This window comes from Phocoena phocoena, chromosome 6 (assembly GCF_963924675.1).
Source record: "Phocoena phocoena chromosome 6, mPhoPho1.1, whole genome shotgun sequence".
Taxonomy (NCBI): Eukaryota; Metazoa; Chordata; class Mammalia; order Artiodactyla; family Phocoenidae; genus Phocoena; species Phocoena phocoena.
In genome coordinates this window covers 94,266,392-94,286,961 of record NC_089224.1, presented here as the reverse complement: position 1 = coordinate 94,286,961, position 20,570 = coordinate 94,266,392, and the positions used below count along the sequence as shown (strand labels likewise).

The following is a 20,570-nucleotide window of genomic DNA, read 5'->3' as shown; positions in this document are numbered from 1 at the left end:
CCATCCTGATTAGGAGACAGCAGAAGCTGAGATGCTGAACAGAGCTCACTGAAGAATTAAGATTCTGCATTGTTATGCCAGAAAAGCAGAAGTTAATGGGCAAATGGAAAGCAAAACACTTTAAATACATCAAAGTGGATCCTAAGGAGGAGGGAAGGAAATGTTAGGACAGATTCCAAAATAAAGGTAACTCCACCACCAATTTGTAAATTTAGCAAGAAGATAGAAAGGTTTCAGTGCTTCCCTGGTGGCGCAGTGGTTAAGAATCTGCCTGCCAAGGCAGGGGACACGGGTTTGAGTCCTGGTCCAGGAAGATCCCACATGCCGTGGAGCAACTAAGCCCATGAGCCACAACTACTGAGCCTGCACTCTAGAGCCCGCGAGCCACAGCTACTGAGACTGCATGCCACAACTACTAAAGCCCGCGTGCCTAGAGCCGGTGCTCCACAACAAGAGAAACCACGGCAATGAGAAGCCCAGGCACTACAACAAAGAGTAGTCCCTGCTTGCTGCAAATAAAGAAAGCCCACACACAGCTAAGACCCAACGCAGCCAAAAATAAAATTAATTAATTTTTTTAAAAAAAGAAGTGTTTCAGGGCTTCCCTGGTGGCGCTGTGGTTGGGAGTCTGCCTGCCGATGCAGGGGACACGGGTTCGTGCCCCGGTCCGGGAGGATCCCACGTGCCGTGGAGCGGCTGGGCCCGTGGGCCATGGCCGCTGAGCCTGTGCGTCGGGAGCCTGTGCTCCGCAACGGGAGAGGCCACAACAGTGAGAGGCCCGCGTACCGCAAAAAAAAAAAAAAAAAAAGAAGTGTTTCAGATGCCCATCTCAACAACAGGTAGCAAAATACATTGGGAGATTTTTTTCCCCAAAGATATGAAAAGCATACCTTCTTAATTGAAGATTTCTAGCAACTGAGCTAAGTTCTAGGACATGAAGCCCAAATCAATAATATGGATCCACTGGCTTCTAAAGAAACAAAAACCAAGATTTTCTTTTGTCCTTACCGTTTTCTCTGTCTACTCCTGGAAAAGTAGATCACATGATAGACAAAGTTGAATTAATCCAACACCGAAGATGCTGAAGGAATGATACCAGGTTCAATGGAAGACAATCTAAGCTAAAGTGGCTAAAAAAATGCAGACCATCCATGCACCTGAGTGAACCTCCTTGGCTGGGACAAAATAGAGTTAGAAAATTGGAGAGGAGAGATTTCTGGGTCTTAATTCTTCCAAGAAAATGATTTCAGTGTGGCTCTTTAAATTCTGTGGCAACAATAGGAGAAGAAATCAATTTGTGAGACTTCAGTTTATTCTGGAGGATCCCAACTCTGAAAAGTGGAGCTGCTTCACATTTTGACACTCAGGAACAAATTTTTAGACTATGCTGTCATTAGTACGTAATGTGTAACTCTTTCTGGTGAACCAGATTAGACAATGCAGCTAGAATTCAAGACGGGAAGTTAAAAGGCGGGTGAAAACTATTATATATAAGATGTTTAAACAACAAGGTCCTACTGTATAGCACAGGGAACTATAGTTAATATCCTGTGATAAACCATAATGGAAAAGAATATTAAAAAAAGAATGTATACATGTGTATAACTGAGTCACTCTGCTGGATAGCAGAGATTGGCACAACTTTGTAAATCAACTGTACTTCAATTAAGAAAAATAAAATTAAAAAAATAAAAATGAAAATAAAAGGGGAGACTTCCCTGGTGGCACAGTGGTTAAGAATCTGCCTGCCAATGCAGGGGACACGGGTTCGAACCCTGGTCCAGGAAGACCCCACATGCCGTGAAGCAGCTAAGCTTGTGCGCCACAACTACCGAGCCTGTGCTCTAGAGCCCGTGAGCCATAACTACTGAATCCCACATGCTCTAGGGCGCAACTACTGAGTCCATGTGCTGCAACTACTGAAGCCCACGTGCCTAGAGCCTGTGCTCCACAACAAGAGAAGCCACTGCAATGAGAAGCCCGTGCACCACAACAAAGAGTAGGCCCCCCGCTCACCGCCAGCTAGAGAAAGCCCACGTGCAGCAACGAACACCCAACACAGCCAAAAAATTTAAAAAATTTTTTAAAGTTTAAAATAATTAAATTAAAAAAAACAATAAACGGGGGGGGTGAATTTGGGGCCTATATAGTATGTCTTGAGTATCTTTAACTAATGCCCATCTTGACTCATTTCAGAGGTTTCTTGGGACAATACCAGACAACAGCTGAACTGCTGATGTTCTCTAACTGAACTACAGGACAGAAATAAAGATCGAGAAAGGGCTCAGACAAAGCTGGTAGCAGCGCTCCCCAATATTCTGATGATTTCATTCTCCAAGAAGGAAAGTAGAAACTTGCCCTCAGTTGATAAACCCAATGGATCAACAGAAAGAACTAAAACTGGATGAATACAGAGAAAGGAAAAGCTCCAGTCTTCCACCCTCACCAATCTTATCCCTTAATTCCTCCCTAAAAATGAATGGCTAAACTAATTAGGTTAAGTCCTAATTGGCACTAACTGCTCACTTTCACTAGTAGGTGAAGTCATTTTAGATAAAAGGTTCTGCACATGAATGTGGCTTCCTCTCCTTCCTCTTTCATATTTGCAGCCCGATCAGTAAGAAAAAAAAACCAGTAATTTTGCATTCTCTCTCCTCTTCTCTCATGGGCATTCACATTACTTTGGGAAAGGTTGCCAACCAGGAGTAAGATTTTGGATTTAAAAGAAGAGGCCCCATTTGAGCCAAAGCTTTGTGCTCCAGTCCTGAGTAACACAGCACTCCACACTGGGAGTTATAAGCACGAGCCTTGCTAACAATAAAGCATTAACCTTGTTTCCCATTGGGCAATATCCTTTGTATGTACATACAGTCTCTGGAATATTATAGGGAGAGAGTGGTAATAGGGCAGGATCAGGACATGGCTACGTGCCTTGCTATAATGCCATCAAAGTCTCAGTTCAACTCCCAACACTTGCCTTCTAGCAGCTTATGAACCAATTGGGGACAAAAAAGAAATACTAAGATCTAAAGTCATACAAGATGAGGATCAAAGGAATGTTTTTGGAATTCAGAGAAAGAAAAATGTACACTTCTGATTAGTTGGCATAGTCAGGAAACTGGCTTCGTGAAGGAGATGAGATTAAAGCACAAAAAGGTAGGATTTCAAAAGACAAAGAAGGGAACATTTCAGGAAGGATCAGAGGTGGAGGAGTGGGCACTGGAGGAGCCTCAGGAATAGGAACAGCAAAAGCTGAGAGGCAAAAAAAAATTCAAGGTAACGAAATGGATGTAAACAATTTTGGCTGAAGTAGGGAGTTTACATAGGGGTGTAGAAGAAAGATGAAACCAAAACAAGTCTGTTAACACCAGAATGTGAAAGATCTTGAATGCCAATAGGTTATCTGCACTTTATTCAATAAATATTAAAAAGTCATCAAATGATGGTTACATGAATTGGGGAGAGACAAGTGGATGGGATCTGGGGAACCACTTGGCTAGATGTGTGTTATTGTCAAGGTCTTAACTTTATTTTGGATGGTAAATTTGTTATACTATCCAAAATGATTTTTAGGGGAATCGGGAAGATGGCGGAAGAGTAAGACGCAGAGATCGCCTTCCTCCCCACAGATACATCAGAAATACATCCACACGTGGAACAACTCCTACAGAACACCTACTGAATGCTGGCGGAAGACCTCAGACCTCCCAAAAGGCAAGAAACTCCCCACGTACCTGGGTAGGGCAAAAGAAAAAAGAATAAACAGAGACAAAAGAATAGGGACGGGACCCGCACCAGTGGTAGGGAGCTGTGAAGGAGGAAAAGTTTCCACACACTAGGAAGCCCATTCGCGGGCGGAGACTGTGGGTGGCAGAAGGGGAAGGCTTCGGAGCCGCGGAGGAGAGCACAGCAACAGGGGTGCGGAGGGCAAAGTGGAGAGATTCCCGCACAGAGGATCGGTGCCGACCGGCACTCACCAGCCCGAGAGGCTTGTCTGCTCTCCGGGCGGGGTGGGCGGGGCTGGGAGCTGAGGCTTGGGCTTCAGTAGGAGCGCAAGGAGATGACTGGGGTTGGCGGCGTGAACACAGCCTGTAGGGGGTTAGTGCGCCACGGCTAGCCGGGAGGGAGTCCGGGAAAAGTCTGGACCTGCTGAAGAGGCAAGAGACTTTTTCTTCCCTCTTTGTTTCCTGGTGCGCGAGGAGAGGGGATTAAGAGCGCTGCTTAAAGGAGTTCCAGAGACGGGGGCGAGCCGCGGCTAACAGCACAGACCCCAGAGACGGGCATAAGATCCTAAGGCTTTTGCTGCCACCACCAAGAAGCCTGTGTGTGAGCACAGGTCACTATCCACACCTCCCTTCCGGGGAGCCTGTGCAGCCCGCCACTGCCAGGGTCCCGGAATCCAGGGACAACTTCCCCGGGAGCACGCACGGCGCGCCTCAGGCTGGTGCAACATTGCGCTGGCCTCTGCCGCCGCAGGCTCGCCCCGCATTCGCACCCCTCCCTGCCCCCGGCCTGAGTGAGCCAGAACCCCCAAAGCAGCTGCTCCTTTAACCCCGTCCTGTCTGAGCAAAGAACAGACGCCCTCCCGCGACCTACATGCAGAGGCGGGGCCAAATCCAAAGCTGAGCCCCTGGGAGCTGTGCAAACAAAGAAGAGAAAGGGAAATCTCTCCCAGAGCCTCAGAAGCAGCGGATTAAATCTCCACAATCAACTTGATGTACCCTGCATCTGTGGAATACCTGAATATACAATGAATCATCCTGAATTAAGGAGGTGGACGTTGAGAGCAAGATTTATTTTTCCTCTCTTTGTGAGTCTGTATGTGTATGCTTCTGTGTGAGATTTTGTCTGTATAGCTTTGCTTTCACCATTTGTCCTAGGATTCTATCCATCCGTTTTGGTTTTTTTTCTTTTTTCTCTAAAAAATTTTTTTTCTTAATAATTATTTTTTATTTTAAGAACTTTATTTTATCTTACTTTATTTTATTCTCTTCCTTCCTCCCTTGTTCCCATTCTCTTTCTTTCTTCTTCCTTCCTCCCTCCCTCCCTCCCTCCCTCTCTCTCTCTCTCTCTCTCTTTCTTTCTTTCTTTCTTTCTTTCTTCTTTTTCTCCCTTTTATTCTGAGCCGTGTGGATCAAAGGCTCTTGGTGCTGCAGCCAGGAGTCAGTGCTGTGCCTCTGAGGTGGGAGAGCCAACTTCAGGACACTGGTCCACAAGAGACCTCCCATCTCCACATAATATCAGACGGCAAAAATCTCCCAGAGGTCTCCATCTCAACACCAGCACCCAGCTTCACTCAACAAACAGCAACCTACAGTGCTGGATACCCTATGCCAAACAACTAGCAAGAGAGGAACACAACCCCACCCATTAGCAGAGTGGCTGCCTAAAATCATAGTAAGTCCACAGACACCCCAAAACACACCACCAGCCGTGGACCTGCCCACCAGAAAGACAAGATCCAGCCTCATCCACCAGAACACAGGCACTAGTCCCCTCCAACAGGAAGCCTACACAACCCACTGAACCAACTATAGCCACTGGGGACAGACACCAAAAACAACGGGAACTACGAACCTGCATCCTGCAAAGAGGAGAGCCCAAACACAGTAAGATAAGCAAAATGAGAAGACAGAAAAACACACAGCAGATGAAGGAGCAAGATAAAAACTCACCAGACCTAAGAAATGAAGAGGAAATAGGCAGTCTACCTGAAAAAGAATTCAGAATAATGATAGTAAAGATGATCCAAAATCTTGGAAATAGAATAGACAAAATGCAAGAAACATTTAACAAGGACCTAGAAGAACTAAAGATGAAACAAGCAACAATGAACAACACAATAAATGAAATTAAAAATACTCTAGATGGGATCAATAGCAGAATAACTGAGGCAGAAGAACAGATAAGTAACCTGGAAGATAAAATAGTGGAAATAACTACTGCAGAGCAGAATAAAGAAAAAGAATGAAAAGAACTGAGGACAGTCTCAGAGACCTCTGGGACAACAATAAATGCACCAACGTTTGAATTATAGGGGTTCCAGAAGAAGAAGAGAAAAAGAAAGGGACTGAGAAAATATTTGAAGAGATTATAGTTGAAAACTTCCCTAATATGGGAAAGGAAATAGTTAATCAAGTCCCGGAAGCACAGAGAGTCCCATACAGGTTAAATCCAAGGAGAAACACGCCAGGACACATATTAATCAAACTGTCAAAAATTAAATACAAAGAAAACATATTAAAAGCAGCAAGGGAAAAACAACAAATAACACACAAGGGAATCCCCATAAGGTTAACAGCTGATCTTTCAGCAGAAACTCTGCAAGCCAGAAGAGACTGGCAGGACATATTTAAAGTGATGAAGGAGAAAAACCTACAACCAAGATTATTCTACCCAGCAAGGATCTCCTTCAGATTTGATGGAGAAGTTAAAACCTTTACAGACAAGCAAAAGCTGAGAGACTTCAGCACCACCAAACCAGCTTTACAACAAATGCTAAAGGAACTTCTCTAGGCAAGAAACACAAGAGAAGGCAAAGACCTACAATAACAAATCCAAAACAATTAAGAAAATGGGAATAGGAACAGACATATTGATAATTACCTTAAATGTTAATGGATTAAATGCTCCCATCAAAAGACACAGATTGGCTGAATGGATACAAAAACAAGACCCATATATATGCTGTCTACAAGAGGCCCACTTCAGACCTAGAGAAACATACAGACTGAAAGTAAGGGGATGGGAAAAGATATTCCATGCAAATGGAAACCAAAAGAAAGCTGGAGTAGCAATTCTCATATCAGACAAAATAGACTTTAAAATAAAGACTATTAGAAGAGACAAAGAAGGACACTACATAATGATCAAGGGATTGATCCAAGAAGAAGATATAACAATTGTAAATATTTATGCACCCAACATAGGAGCACCTCAATACAGAAGGCAAATACTAACAGCCATAAAAGGGGAAATCGACAGTAACATATTCATAGTAGGGGACTTTAACACCCCACTTTCACCAATGGACAGATCATCCAAAATGAAAATAAATAAGGAAACACAAGCTTTAAATGATACAAAAACAAGATGGACTTAATTGATATTTATAGGACATTCCATTCAAAAACAACAGAATACACATTTTTCTTAAGTGCTCATGGAACATTCTCCAGGATAGATCATATCTTGGGTCACAAATCAAGCCCTGGTAAATTTAAGAAAATTGAAACTGTATCAATATCTTTTCCAATCACAATGCTATGAGACTAGATATCAATTACAGGAAAAGATCTGTAAAAAATACAAACACATGGAGGCTAAACAATACACTACTTAATAACAAAGTGATCGCAGAAGAAATCAAAGAGGAAATCAAAAAATACCTAGAAACAAAATGACAATGGAGACACGATGACCCAAAACCTATGAGATGCAGCAAAAGCAGTTCTAAGAGGGAAGTTTATAGCAAACAATCCTACCTTAAGAAACAGGAAACATCTCGAATAAACAACCTAACCTTGCACCTAAAGCAATTAGAGAAAGAAGAACAAAAAAACCCCAAAGTTAGCAGAAGGAAAGAAATCATAAAGATCAGATCAGAAATAAATGAAAAAGAAATGAAAGAAACGATAGCAAAGATCAATAAAACTGAAAGGTGCTTCTTTGAGAGGATAAACAAAATTGATAAACCATAAGCCACACTCATTAAGACAAAAAGGGAGAAGACTCTAATCAATAGAATTAGAAATGAAAAAGGAGAAGTAAGAACTGACACTGCAGAAATACAAAAGATCATGAGAGATTACTACAAGCAACTCTATGCCAATAAAATGGACAACCTGGAAGAAATGGACAAATTTTTAGAAATGCAAAACCTGCCAAGACTGAATCAGGAAGAAATAGAAAATATGAACAGCCCAATCACAAGCACTGAAATTGAGACTGGGATTAAAAATCTTCCAACAAACAAAAGCCCAGGACCAGATGGCTTCACAGGCGAATTCTATCAAACATTTAGAGAAGAGCTAACACCTATCCTCTTCAAACTCTTCCAAAATATAGCAGAGGGAGGAACACTCCCAAACTCATTCTACGAGGCCACCATCACCCTGATACCAAAACCAGACAAGGATGTCACAAAGAAAGCAAACTACAGGACAATATCACTGATGAACATAGATGCAAAACTCCTCAACAAAATACTAGCAAACAGAATCCAAGAGCACATTAAAAGGATCACACAGGGCTTCCCTGGTGGCGCAGTGGTTGAGAGTCCGCCTGCCAATGCAGGGGACACGGGTTCATGCCCCGGTCTGGGAAGATCCCACATGCTGCGGAGCGGCTAGGCCCGTGAGCCATGGCCACTGAGCCTGTGCGTCTGGAGCCTGTGCTCCGCAACGGGAGAGGCCACAGCAGTGAGAGGCCCGCATAACGCCCCAAAAAAAAAAAGGATCATACACCATGATCAAGTGGGGTTTATTCCAGGAATGCAAGGATTCTTGAATATATGCAAATCAATCAACGTGATACACCATATTAACAAATTGAAGGAGAAAATCCATATGATCATCTCAACAGATGCAGAGAAAGCTTTCGACAAAATTCAGCACCCTTTTATTATAAAAACCCTGCAGAAGGTAGGCATAGAGGGAACTTCTCTCAACATAATAAAGGCCATATATGAAAAACCCACAGCCAACATTGTCCTCAATGGTGAAAAACTGAAAGCATTTCCACTAAGATCAGGAACAAGACAAGGTTGCCCACTCTCACCACTCTTATTCAACATAGTTTTGGAAGTTTTAGCCACAGAAATCAGAGAAGAAAAGGAAATAAAAGGAATCCAAATCAGAAAAGAAGAAGTAAAGCTGTCACTGTTTGCAGATGACATGATACCATATATAGAGAATCCTAAAGATGCTACCAGAAAACTGCTAGAGCTAATCAATGAATTTGGTAAAGTAGCAGGGTACAAAATTAATGCACAGAAATCTCTGGCATTCCTATACACTAATGATGAAAAATCTGAAAGTGAAATCAAGAAAACACTCCCATTTACCACTGCAACAAAAAGAATAAAATATCTAGGAATAAACCTACCTAAGGAGACAAAAGACCTGTATGCAGAAAATTATAAGACACTGATGAAAGAAATTAAAGATGACACAAATAGATGGAGACATATGCCATGTTCTTGGATTGGAAGAATCAACATTGTGAAAATGACTCTACTACCCAAAGCAATGTACAGATTCAATGCAATCCCTATCAAACTACCACTGGCATTTTTCACAGAACTAGAACAAAAATTTCACAATTTGTATGGAAACACAAAAGACCCTGAATAGCCAAAGCAATCTTGTGAACAAAAAATGGAGCTGGAGGAATCAGGCTCCCTGACTTCAGACTATACTACAAAGCTACAATAATCAAGACAGTATGGTACTGGCACAAAAAACAGAAAGATAGATCAACGGAACAGGATAGAAAGCCCAGAGATAAACCCACACACTTATGGTCACCTTATGTTTGACAAAGGAGGCAGGAATGTACAGTGGAGAAAGGACAGCCTCTTCAATACGTGGTGCTGGGAAAACTGGACAAGTACATGTAAAAGTATGAGATTAGACCACTCCCTAACACCATACACAAAAATAAGCTCAAAATGGATTAAAGACCTAAATGCAAGGCCAGAAACTATCAAACTCTTAGAGGAAAACATAGGCAGAACACTCTATGACATAAATCACAGCAAGATCCTTTTTGACCCACCTCCTAGAGAAATGGAAATAAAAGCAAAAATAAACAAATGGGACCTAATGAAACTTCAAAGCTTTTGCACAGCAAAGGAAACCATAAACAAGACCAAAAGACAACCCTCAGAATGCGACAAAATATTTGCAAATGAAGCAACTGACAAAGGATTAATTTCCAAAATTTACAAGCAGCTCAATAACAAAAAAACAAACAACCCAATCCAAAAATGGGCAGAAGACCTAGACATTTCTCCAAAGAAGATATACAGACTGCCAACAAACACATGAAAGAATGCTCAACATCATTAATCATTAGAGAAATGCAAATCAAAACTACAATGAGATATCATCTCACACAAGTCAGAATGGCCATCATCAAAAAATCTAGAAACAATAAATGCTGGACAGGGTGTGGATAAAATGGGACACTCTTGCACTGCTGGTAGGAATGTGAATTGGTACAGCCACTATGGAGAACAGTATGGAGGTTCCTTAAAAAACTACAAATAGAACTACCATATGACCCAGCAATCCCACTACTGGATATATACCCTGAGAAAACCATAATTAAAAAAGAGTCAGGGGGCTTCCCTGGTGGCGCAGTGGTTGAGAGTCCACCTGCCAATGCAGGGGACACGGGTTCGTGCCACGGTCGGGGGCGGGGGTCCCACATGCCGCGGATTAGCTGGGCCTGTGAGCCATGGCCGCTGGGCCTGTGCATCTGGAGCCTGTGCTCCGCAACGGGAGGGGCCACGGCAGTGAGAGGCCCGCGTACCGCAAAAAAAAAAGTCATATACCACAATGTTCATTGCAGCTGTGTTTACAATACCCCGGAGATGGAAAAAACCTAAGTGTCCATCATCGGATGAATGGGAAAAGAAGATGTGGCATGTATATACAATGGAATATTACTCAGCCATAAAAAGAAACAAAATTGAGCTATTTGTAATGAGGTGGATAGACCTAGAGTCTGTCATACAGAGTGAAGTAAGTCAGAAAGAGAGAGACAAATACCGTATGCTAACACATATATATGGAATTTAAGAAAAAAAAATGTCATGAAGAACCTAGGGGTAAGACAGGAATAAAGACACAGACCTACTAGAGAATGGACTTGCGGATATGGGGAGGGGGAAGGGTAAGCTGTGACAAAGCGAGAGAGAGGCATGGACATATATACACTACCAAATGTAAGGTAGATAGCTAGTGGGAAGCAGCCGCATAGCACAGGGAGATCAGCTCAGTGCTTCCTGACCGCCTAGAGGGGTGGGATAGGGAGGGTGGGAGGGAGGGAGACGCAAGAGGGAGGAGATATGGGAACATGTGTATATGTATAACTGATTCACTTTGTTATAAAGCAGAAACTAACACACCATTGTAAAGCAATTATACTCCAATAAAGATGTTAAAAAAAATGAGAAAAAAATGATTTTTAATAATTATTCAATTAGTCATCAGATGATTTTAAGCTATGCTTCTATATGAATAAATACCCATTTCTGGTTATACTCAAAAAGACTCAGTAAAAAATAATCAAAAGAAAATTAAATATAAAATTATAGTTACACCTATACTTTACCAATATTCAATAATTATTTCAGAATGAAGGCTCTACCTCCAAATTTCTCAACTGCTTTCTCCACTGCACTGCTGATTTGTTGTTCATCTCTCACATCAACAACACATGGCAAGGCCTTTCCTCCAGCTGCTTTGACTACAAAGGATAAACAAAGAAGCATTCAAATATTAAACCTTTCATCAATATCAAACCTCTGACACAAGAGTCAAAAGAAAAAAGTACCCCATTTTCAGAAAATCAATATATATAACTATGTCTTATAACTACTAGCAACTCTGCCCTACAGTAGGACAGACTGATGAATCCAGCTGCAGACTAGCTAGGCCAACTCTATTAAAAAACCAAAAAGGAAGGTAATTTTTTTAAATGCTATTAAACTGGGGAAGGTAATTTAAAAGACCTTTATTATGGAAAATTTCAAAAAATCTACAAAAATACAAAGAATAGTATAATGAACTATCATGAATCCATCTCCTATCTTCAATGATTGATAATGTTTTGCCAGTTATTTAATTTGTTTATCTACCCACAATTCCATTTTGTTTTTTGCTGGTGTATTTCAAAACAAACCTCAGGCATCATTTCACTATAATTTCTTCATATATATTCCCCTAGCATAACCACAAAACTATTAACGTAACTAACGAAACTAGCAATATCAACTGAAGCTGAAATTTAAGTCATTACTCCTGGCACAGTGCCTTGAATATAAGCACTCAATAGCTATTTGTGAACTGCAAATATTAAAATAATGACTTGTGAATTATGCAGAGAACAAGTAACATGGAGTACTTTTTCAAAGTGTTCACACCATCCACCTCTCAAATTCTTTCCTCTACTTCCACTCCTCTACTCTCTGCTCCCATCCAAGAACCACTGCCCTCATGAGACATGATATTTAACGGGAGTCTCTCCCATCACTTAAAACTGCTGGGGAGAAAAATGGTTCCCAAACACTGCTGTAAGGTGACAAAATATTTCTTTAACCTGATAAAATTATTTTTAGGGTAGACTTCAGATAGATATAATTAAACTTTCCAGCAAATTCTCTATGTATTGAAACTCACTTTCTTCAGCAGCACTATAGATTGTGCCTGCAAGTTTGGGGTGTGCCTGGGCAGTCTTTGCAGCAATGACTATATTTGCTCCATCCTTTGCTGCTTTCAAAGCAATAGCTTTGCCAATGCCACGGCTCGCGCCTGTGATGAAGACAGTACATCCTGCTAGCTTCCTACAACAGAACAAATGTGACCTTATTAGAAAGCTCAATGTTTTTATTTACTTACCAGTTTCAGGAATTCATGCACATAGTCACAAAACATGTTTCCTCCTCTATCAAACTTTCTATAAACCCTCCTCCCTCCCCATCTGATAGCTAATAACTCTACTTTACTCCCATTGTACAATGATTTACAAATTATTACAACTGCAGCAGCCAGATTTGCCATGACTTGGCAAACAAAATCTGCTCAAATGAGAAATCTTAAAGAGAAATGAGGAATTAATAAACTACATAAACGTATTTTTCTGACAGAAAAAGTGTTAACAAAGCTTATTCTTGAAAGATTTTTTAAAAGAGCTTATTTTTGAGTGGTGGGATTATGAATAAATTGTATCATATTCTTTATATTCTTCAGGATTTTTCAAATTTTCTTCAATGAATACATACCACTTAAAAGGAATTATGTAAGAGCTAATAATTTTTTAACAGATGCTCATCATTGCTTATAATAGCCAGAGTAGAAACAACATAAATGTCCATCAACTGATGAATGGAAAAATAAAATGTGATATATACATAATACAATGGGATATATTCAGCAATAAAAAGGAATGCAGTACTGATCTATGCTACATGGTTGAACCTTGAAAACATTATGCTAGTTGAAAAAGTCACAAAGGACCTCATATTGTATGATTCCATTTATATGAAATGTCCAGAACAGGCAAACCTATAGAGACACAAGGATTAATGTTTGCCTAGGACTGGGGGTGGGGGATTTGGGGGTTGACAGCTGAGGGGTATGGGGTTTCTTTTGGGGATGATGAAAATATTTTAAAATTGATTGTGGTGATAGTTGCACAACTCTGTGAATATACTAAAAATATATAATATACCACTTAATTGTATACTTTAAATGGGTAAATTGTGTGATGTGTGAATTACATCTCAGTAATGCTGTTAAACAAACAAACGTAGAAAGATGGCAAAGAACTCAGGGTATTGTTCAAAAGATTCTGTGATCCAAATGTACTGAGGAAAGTTCTCTGTGTCCATTAAGTTTTTTATATCTACCCACCTTAACTTTTAACCTTCTAATTATTCAGTTGTTAGATGAGAAGAAAACCTGTATAAAGTCAGGTAACAGTGAGGGAAACCTACTTTCTTGTTTACTTTCTAAAGGCAAATAAAAAGCTCGTTTAAGGAGAAGGATGGAGAGGACAGCAAAAGTGACAATGACAAAGAGAAAAAGGGACAGTAACCAAAGACAGGGGTAACAGAGAAGTAGGCTTGTTAACAAAAGAACGTAAAGCTCTTGCCAAGATCTGGAGAATTACACTCTAGAAGCAAATTAAGAGGTAAAAGTGGGAGGATTTCAAAATAAGGAATAAATGGTTTAGCAAGAAAGAAGGGGAGTGGAGAAGTGAGGAAGAGACAGAGGTGTTAACTATTTTTAGTGAAATAGCAAACACACAAAAAGCATATAAACTAATGTGTATAGTTTAAAGAACAAATTAAGATAAATACCAAGGAATAGAAATAGAATATTACCAACGCCCCAGAAGCCAGCTGTCTATTCCTCTCTAACTATCCTTCTTCTTCCTCCCGACCCACAAAGTGACAACTACTTTATTTTTATTTATTATACAGCAGGTTCATATTAGTTATCTATTTTATACATATAGTGTATCTATGTCAATCCCAATCTCCCAATTCATCCCACCACCATCACCCCCACTCCGCTTTCCCCCTTTGTCTATATGTTTGTTCTCTACATCTGTGTCTCTATTTATGCCTTGCAAACCGGTGCATCTGTAACATTTTTCTAGATTCCACGTATATGCGTTAATATACGGTAGTTGTTTTTCTCTTTCGGACTTACTTCACTCTGTATGACAGTCTCTAGGTCCAGCCACGTCTCTACAAATGACCCAATTTTATTCCTTTTTATGGCTGAGTAATATTCCATTGTATATATGTACCACATCTTCTTTATCCATTCATCTGTTGATGGGCATTTAGGTTGCCCCCATGACCTGGCAAATTGTAGCGCTGCAAAGAACATTGGGGCACGTGTCTTTTTTTTTTTTTAATGAGCTAACTTTTAAAAATAAATTTACTTATCTACTTCTTTCTGGCTGTGTTGGGTCTTTGTTGCTGTGCATGGGCTTTCTCTAGTTGTGGTGAGTGGGGCTAATCTTCACTGTGATGCACGGGCTTCTCACTGCGGTGGCTTCTCTTGTTGCAGAGCACGGGCTCTAGGCACACGGACTCAGTACTTGTCGCTCACGGGCTTGATTGCTCGGTGGCATGTGGGATCTTTCCAGACCAGGGATTGAACCTGCATTGGCAGGCGGATTCTTAACCACTGCGCCACCAGGGAAGTTCTACAAGTGTCTGGTGTTAGGGAGTGTTCTAATTTCATTCTTTTACATGTACCTGTCCAGTTTTCCCAACACCACTTATTGAAGAGGCTGTCTTCTCTCCATTGTATATTCTTGCCTCATTTGCCAAAGGTAAGGTGACTATATGTGCGTGGGTTTATCTCTGGGCTTTCTATCCTGTTCCATTGATCTATATTTGTTTTTGAGCCAGTACCATACTGTCTTGATTACTGTAGCTTTGTAGTATAGTCTGAAGTAAGGGAGTCTGATGCCTCCAGCTCTGTTTTTCTTTCGCAAGATTACTTTGGCTATTTGGGGTCTTTTGTGTTTCCATACAAATTGTAAAATTTTTTGTTCTAATTCTGTGAAAAATGTCATTGGTAGCTTGATAGGGATCACATTGTATCTGTAGATTGCTTTGGGTAGTATAGTCATTTTCACAATATTGATTCTTCCAATCCAAGAACATGGCATATCTCTACATCTGTTTGTGTCATCTTTGCTTTCTTTCATCAGTGTCTTATAATTTTCTGAGTACAGGTCTTTGGCCTCCTTAGGTAGATTTATTCCTAGGTATTTTATTCTTTTTGTTGCAGTGGTGAATGGGATTGTTTCCTTAATTTCTCTTCTGATCTTTAGTTGTTAGTGTATAGGAATGCAAGAGATTTCTGTACATTAATTTTGTATCCTGCAACCTTACCAAATTCATTGATTAGCTCTAGTAGTTTTCTGGTGGCACCTTTAGGGTTCTCTATGCATAGTATCATGTCATCTGCAAACAGTGACAGTTTTACTTCTTTTCCAACTTGGATTCCTTTTCTTTTTTGTCTCTGATTGCTGTGGCTAGGACGTCCAAAACTATGTTGAATAATAGTGGAGAGAGTGGACATCCTTGTCTTGTTCCTGATCATAGAGGAAATGCTTTCAGTTTTTCACCATTGAGAATGATGTTTGTTCTGGGTTTGTCATATATGGCCTTTATTATGTTGAAGTAGGTTCCCTCTATGCCCACTTTCTGGAGAGTTTTTATCATAAATGTGTGTTGAATTTTGTCAAAAGCTTTTTCTGCATCTATTGAGATGATCGTGTGCTTTTTATTCTTCAATTTGTTAATATGGTGTATCACATTGATTGATTTGCATATATTGAAGAATCCTTGCATCCCTGGGGTAAATCCCACTTGATCATGGCGTATGATCCTTTTAATGTGCTGTTGGATTCTGGTTGCTAGTATTTTGTTGAGGATTTTTGCATCTATATTCATGAGTGATATTGGTTTGCAAGGTTTTTTTTTTGTAGTATCTTTGTCTGGTTTTGGTATCAGGGTGATGGTGGCCTCGTAGAATGAGTTTAGGAGTGTTCTACAATTTTTTGGAAGAGTTTGAGAAGGATGGGTGTTAGCTCTTCTCTAAATGTTTGATATAATTCACCTGTGAATCCATCTGGTCCTGGATTTTTGTTGGAAGATTTTTAATCAGCTTCAATTTTATTACTTGTGATTGGTCTGTTCATATTTTCTATTTCTTCTTGGTTCAGTCTTGGAAGGTTATACCTTTCTAAGAATTTGTCCATTTCTTCCAGGTCATCCATTTTATTGACATAGAGTTGCTTGTACTAGTCTCTTAGGATGCTTTGTATTTCTGAGGTGTCTGTTGTAACTTCTCCTTTTTCAATTCTAATTTTATTGATTTCAGTCCTCTTTTTCTTGAAGAGTCTGGCTAAAGGTTTATCAATTTCGTTTATCTTCTCAAAGAACCATCTTTTACTTTTATTGGTCTTTGCTATTGTTTTCTATTTCATTTATTTCTGCTCTGATATTTATAATTTCTTTCCTTCTACTAACTTTGGGTTTTGTTTGTTCTTCTCTCTCTAGTTCCTTTAGGTGTAAGGTTAGATTGTTTGAGATTTTTCTTGTTTCTTGAGGTAGGTTTGTATGGCTACAAACTTCCCTCTGAGAACTGCTTTTGCTGCATTCCATATGTTTTCCATCATTGTGTTTTCATTGTCATTTGTCTCTAGGTAATTTTGATTTCCTCTTTGATTTCTTCAGTGATCTCTTGATTATTGAGTACAGTATTGTTTAGCCTCCAGGTGTGTGTTTTTTACGTTTTTTTCCCTGCAATTGATTTCTAATCTCATAGCGTTGTGGTCGGAAAAGAAGCTGGTTATGATTTCAATTTTATTAAATTTACCAAGGCTTGATTTGTGACCCAAGATGTGATCTATGCTGGAGAGTGTTCCATGAGCACTTGAGAAGAAAGTGTAATCTGCTGTTTTCAGATGGAATGTCCTATAAATATCAATTAAATCTATCTGGTCTCTTGTGTCATTTAAAGCTTGTGTTTCCTTATTAATTTTCTGTTTGGATGATCTGTCCATTGGTGTGAGGTGTTAAAGTCCCCCAGTATTATTGTTACTGTCAATTTCCTCTTGTATAGCTGTTTGCAGTTGCCTTATGTATTGAGGTGCTCCTATGTTGGATGCATATATATTTCTAATTGTTATATCTTCTTCTTGGATTGATCCCTTGATCATTATGTAGTGTCCTTCCTTGTCCCTTGTAACATTCTTTATTTTAAAGTCTATTTTATCTGATATGAGTATTGCTACTCTGGCTTTCTTTTGATTTCCATTTGCATGGAATATCTTTTTCCATCCCCTCACTTTCAGTCTGTATGTATCCCTAGGTCTGAAGTGGGTTTCTTTTAGACAGCATATATATGGGTCTTGTTTTTGTATCCATTCAGCAAGCCTGTGTCTTTTGGTTGGAGCATTTAATCCATTCACATTTAAGGTAACTATCAATATATATGTTTGTATTACCATTTTCTTAATTGTTTGGGGTTAGTTTTTGTAGGTCCTTTTCTTCTGTTTTTTCCACTTAGAGAAGTTCCTTTAGCATCTGTTGTGAGCTGGTTTGGTGGTGCTGTGCTGAATTCTCTTAGCTTTTGCTTGTCGGCAAAGCTTTGATTTCTCCGTTGAATCTGAATGAGATCCTTGCCAGACAGAGTAATCATGGTTGTCAGTTCTTCCCTTTCATCACTTTAAATATCGTGCCACTCCCTTCTGGCTTGTAGAGTTTCTGCTGAGAAATCAGCTGTTAACCTTATGGGAGTTCCCTTGTATGTCATTTTTCCCTTGTTGCTTTTAATAATGTTTGTCTTTTTAATCAATTTACTATGTGTCTCAGTGTGTTTCTCCTTGGGTTTATCCTGCCTGGGACACTCCACGCTTCCTGGACTTGGGTGGCTATTTTCTTTCCCATGTTAGGGAAGTTTTTGACTATAATCTCTTCAAATATTTTCTCGGGTCCTTTCTCTCTCTTCTCCTTTTGGGACTCTTATAATGAGAATGTTGGTGCATTAATGTTGTCCTAGAGGTCTCTTAGGTGGTCTTCATTTATTTTCATTCTTTTTTCTTTATTCTGTTCTGTGGCAGTGAATTCTACCATTCTGTCTTTCAGGTCACTTATCTGTTCTGCCTCAGTTACTCTGCTATTGATTCCTTCTAGTGTATTTTTAATTTCAGTTATTGTATTGTTCATCTGTTTGTTCTTTAATTCTTCTAGGTGTTTGTTCTTTAACTCTTCTAGGTCTTTGTTAAACATTTCTTGCATCTTCTCAGTCTTTGCCTCCATTCTTTTTCCAAGGTCCTGGATCATCTTCAGTATCATTATTCTGAATGGTTGCCTATCTCCACTTCATTTAGTTTTTTTGGTGGGGGGGTGGGGTTATCTTGTTCCTTCATCTGGTACCTAGTCCTCTGCCTTTTCATCTTCTCTTTCTGTGAATGTGGTTTTTTTCCCACAGGCTGCAGGATTGTAGTTCTTCTTGCTTATGCTATCTGCCCTCTGGCGGATGAGGCTATCTAAGAGGGTTGTGCAAGCTTCCTGATGCAAGGAACTGGTGGTGGGTAGAGCTGGGTATTGCCCTGGCAGGCAGAGCTCAGTAAAACTTGTCTACCGATGGGTGCAGTTGAGTTCCCTCCCTACTGGTTGTTTGGCCTGAGGCGACCTAGCACTGGAGCCCACAGGCTCCTTGATGGGGCTAATGGCACACTCCTGGAGGGCTCACGCCAGGGTGTACTTCCCAGAACTTCTACTGCTAGTGTCCTTGTCCCTGCAGTGAGTCACAGCTGCCCCCTGCCTCTGCAGGAGACCCTCCAACACTAGCAGGTAGGTCTGGTTCAGTCTCCTATGGGGTCATTGCTCCTACTGCCGGGTCCTGGTGCGCACACTACTTTGTGTGTGCCCTCCAAGAGTGGAGTCTCTGTTCCCCCCAGTCCTGTCGAAGTCCTGCAATCAAATCCCACTAGCCTTCAAAATCTGATTCTCTGGGAATTCCTCCTCTCGTTGCCAGACCCCCAGGTTGGGAAGCCTGACGTGGGGCTCAGAACCTTCACTCCAGTGGGTGCACTTCTGGGATATAAACATTCTCCAGTGAGTCACCCACCCAGCAGTTATGGGATTTGATTTTATTGTGATTGCACCCTTCCTACCGTCTCATTGCGGTTCCTCCTTTGTCTTTGGATGTGGGGTATCTTTTTTGTTGATTTCCAGTGTCTTCCTGTCAATGATTATTCAGCAGGTAGTTGTGATTCCAGTGCTCTCCCAAGAGGGAGTGAGCGCATGTCCTTCTACTCCACCATCTTGAACCAATCTCCTCTCACAACACTTTAAATATTATTACTCATTCCCTTGTTTTTTTACTATTCCTAACACTTACATATCTATGTCTAAGCCCAGGACTAAACCCAACCCTCCATCTGCTTTGTGCATAGTCCTAGAGTGAAGAATCGTTTTCACAGATGAACATTTATGATCAACTTGATGATAGGGAACACCAATTTTGAACCCCAATTAAGCAAAACATTATCTCCCTGTTATGGATTGAACTGTATTCACCAAAATACAATTGTACCTCCCTGTCACAGATTGAATTATATCTACCAAAATGTTAGGATATGTTGAAATCCTAACCTCCAGTACCCCCGCATGAGACCTTATTTGGAAACAGGGTTGTTGCAGATGTGATTAGTTATAATGAGGTCATACTGGAGTAGGGTGGATCCTTAATCCAATATGACTGGTGTCTCTTTAAGAGGAGGAAAGACTTGTGTGTAAAGACAGACACACAAGGAGGATACCACATGATGACAGAGGCAGAGACAGGAACAAAACAGCTACAAGCTAAGAACACAAGGACTGCCAGCTATCACCAGAAGCTAGGAAGAGGTAAGGAAGAATTCTACCCAGAATTTCAGAGCATGGCCCTGCTAACACCTGGATGTCATACTTCCAGCCTCCAGAACTTTAAGAAAATAAATTTGTTTAAAGCCACTCAATTGGTGGTATTTTGTTACGGCAGCCCTAGGAAACCAACACACTCTTCCTTCTCCCCAGAAAAGAATTTCATTCTTGTCACTAGTAGATATGTATTACAAAAAAAGTACTTATTTTGAATTTCACCAATTAAAAAATACCGTGGAAATTGGTTTTCTCTCATTATACATACATCTCTTATATGTGATGTTATAGATACATCTCTTACACCTACATAGTATCTCCAATTTTGCCTCTTGCCCAGGAAATCTAAAATATTTACTATCTGGACCTTTACAGATAA

At 40.3% G+C, this 20,570-nt stretch overlaps 1 protein-coding gene across 1 annotated transcript in view; it reads right to left on the bottom strand.

Moving 5' to 3' along the window:
• The window catches only part of HSDL2 (hydroxysteroid dehydrogenase like 2), a 74,956-nt gene extending 54,743 nt beyond the window's left edge, over nucleotides 1–20,213 (bottom strand). The window contains 3 exon segments of the mRNA XM_065879192.1: nucleotides 11,377–11,475; nucleotides 12,408–12,571; nucleotides 20,197–20,213. Of these exon segments, the coding sequence (XP_065735264.1) occupies nucleotides 11,377–11,475; nucleotides 12,408–12,571; nucleotides 20,197–20,213 (280 nt within the window).
• Nucleotides 20,214–20,570: the final 357 nt, after the last annotated feature.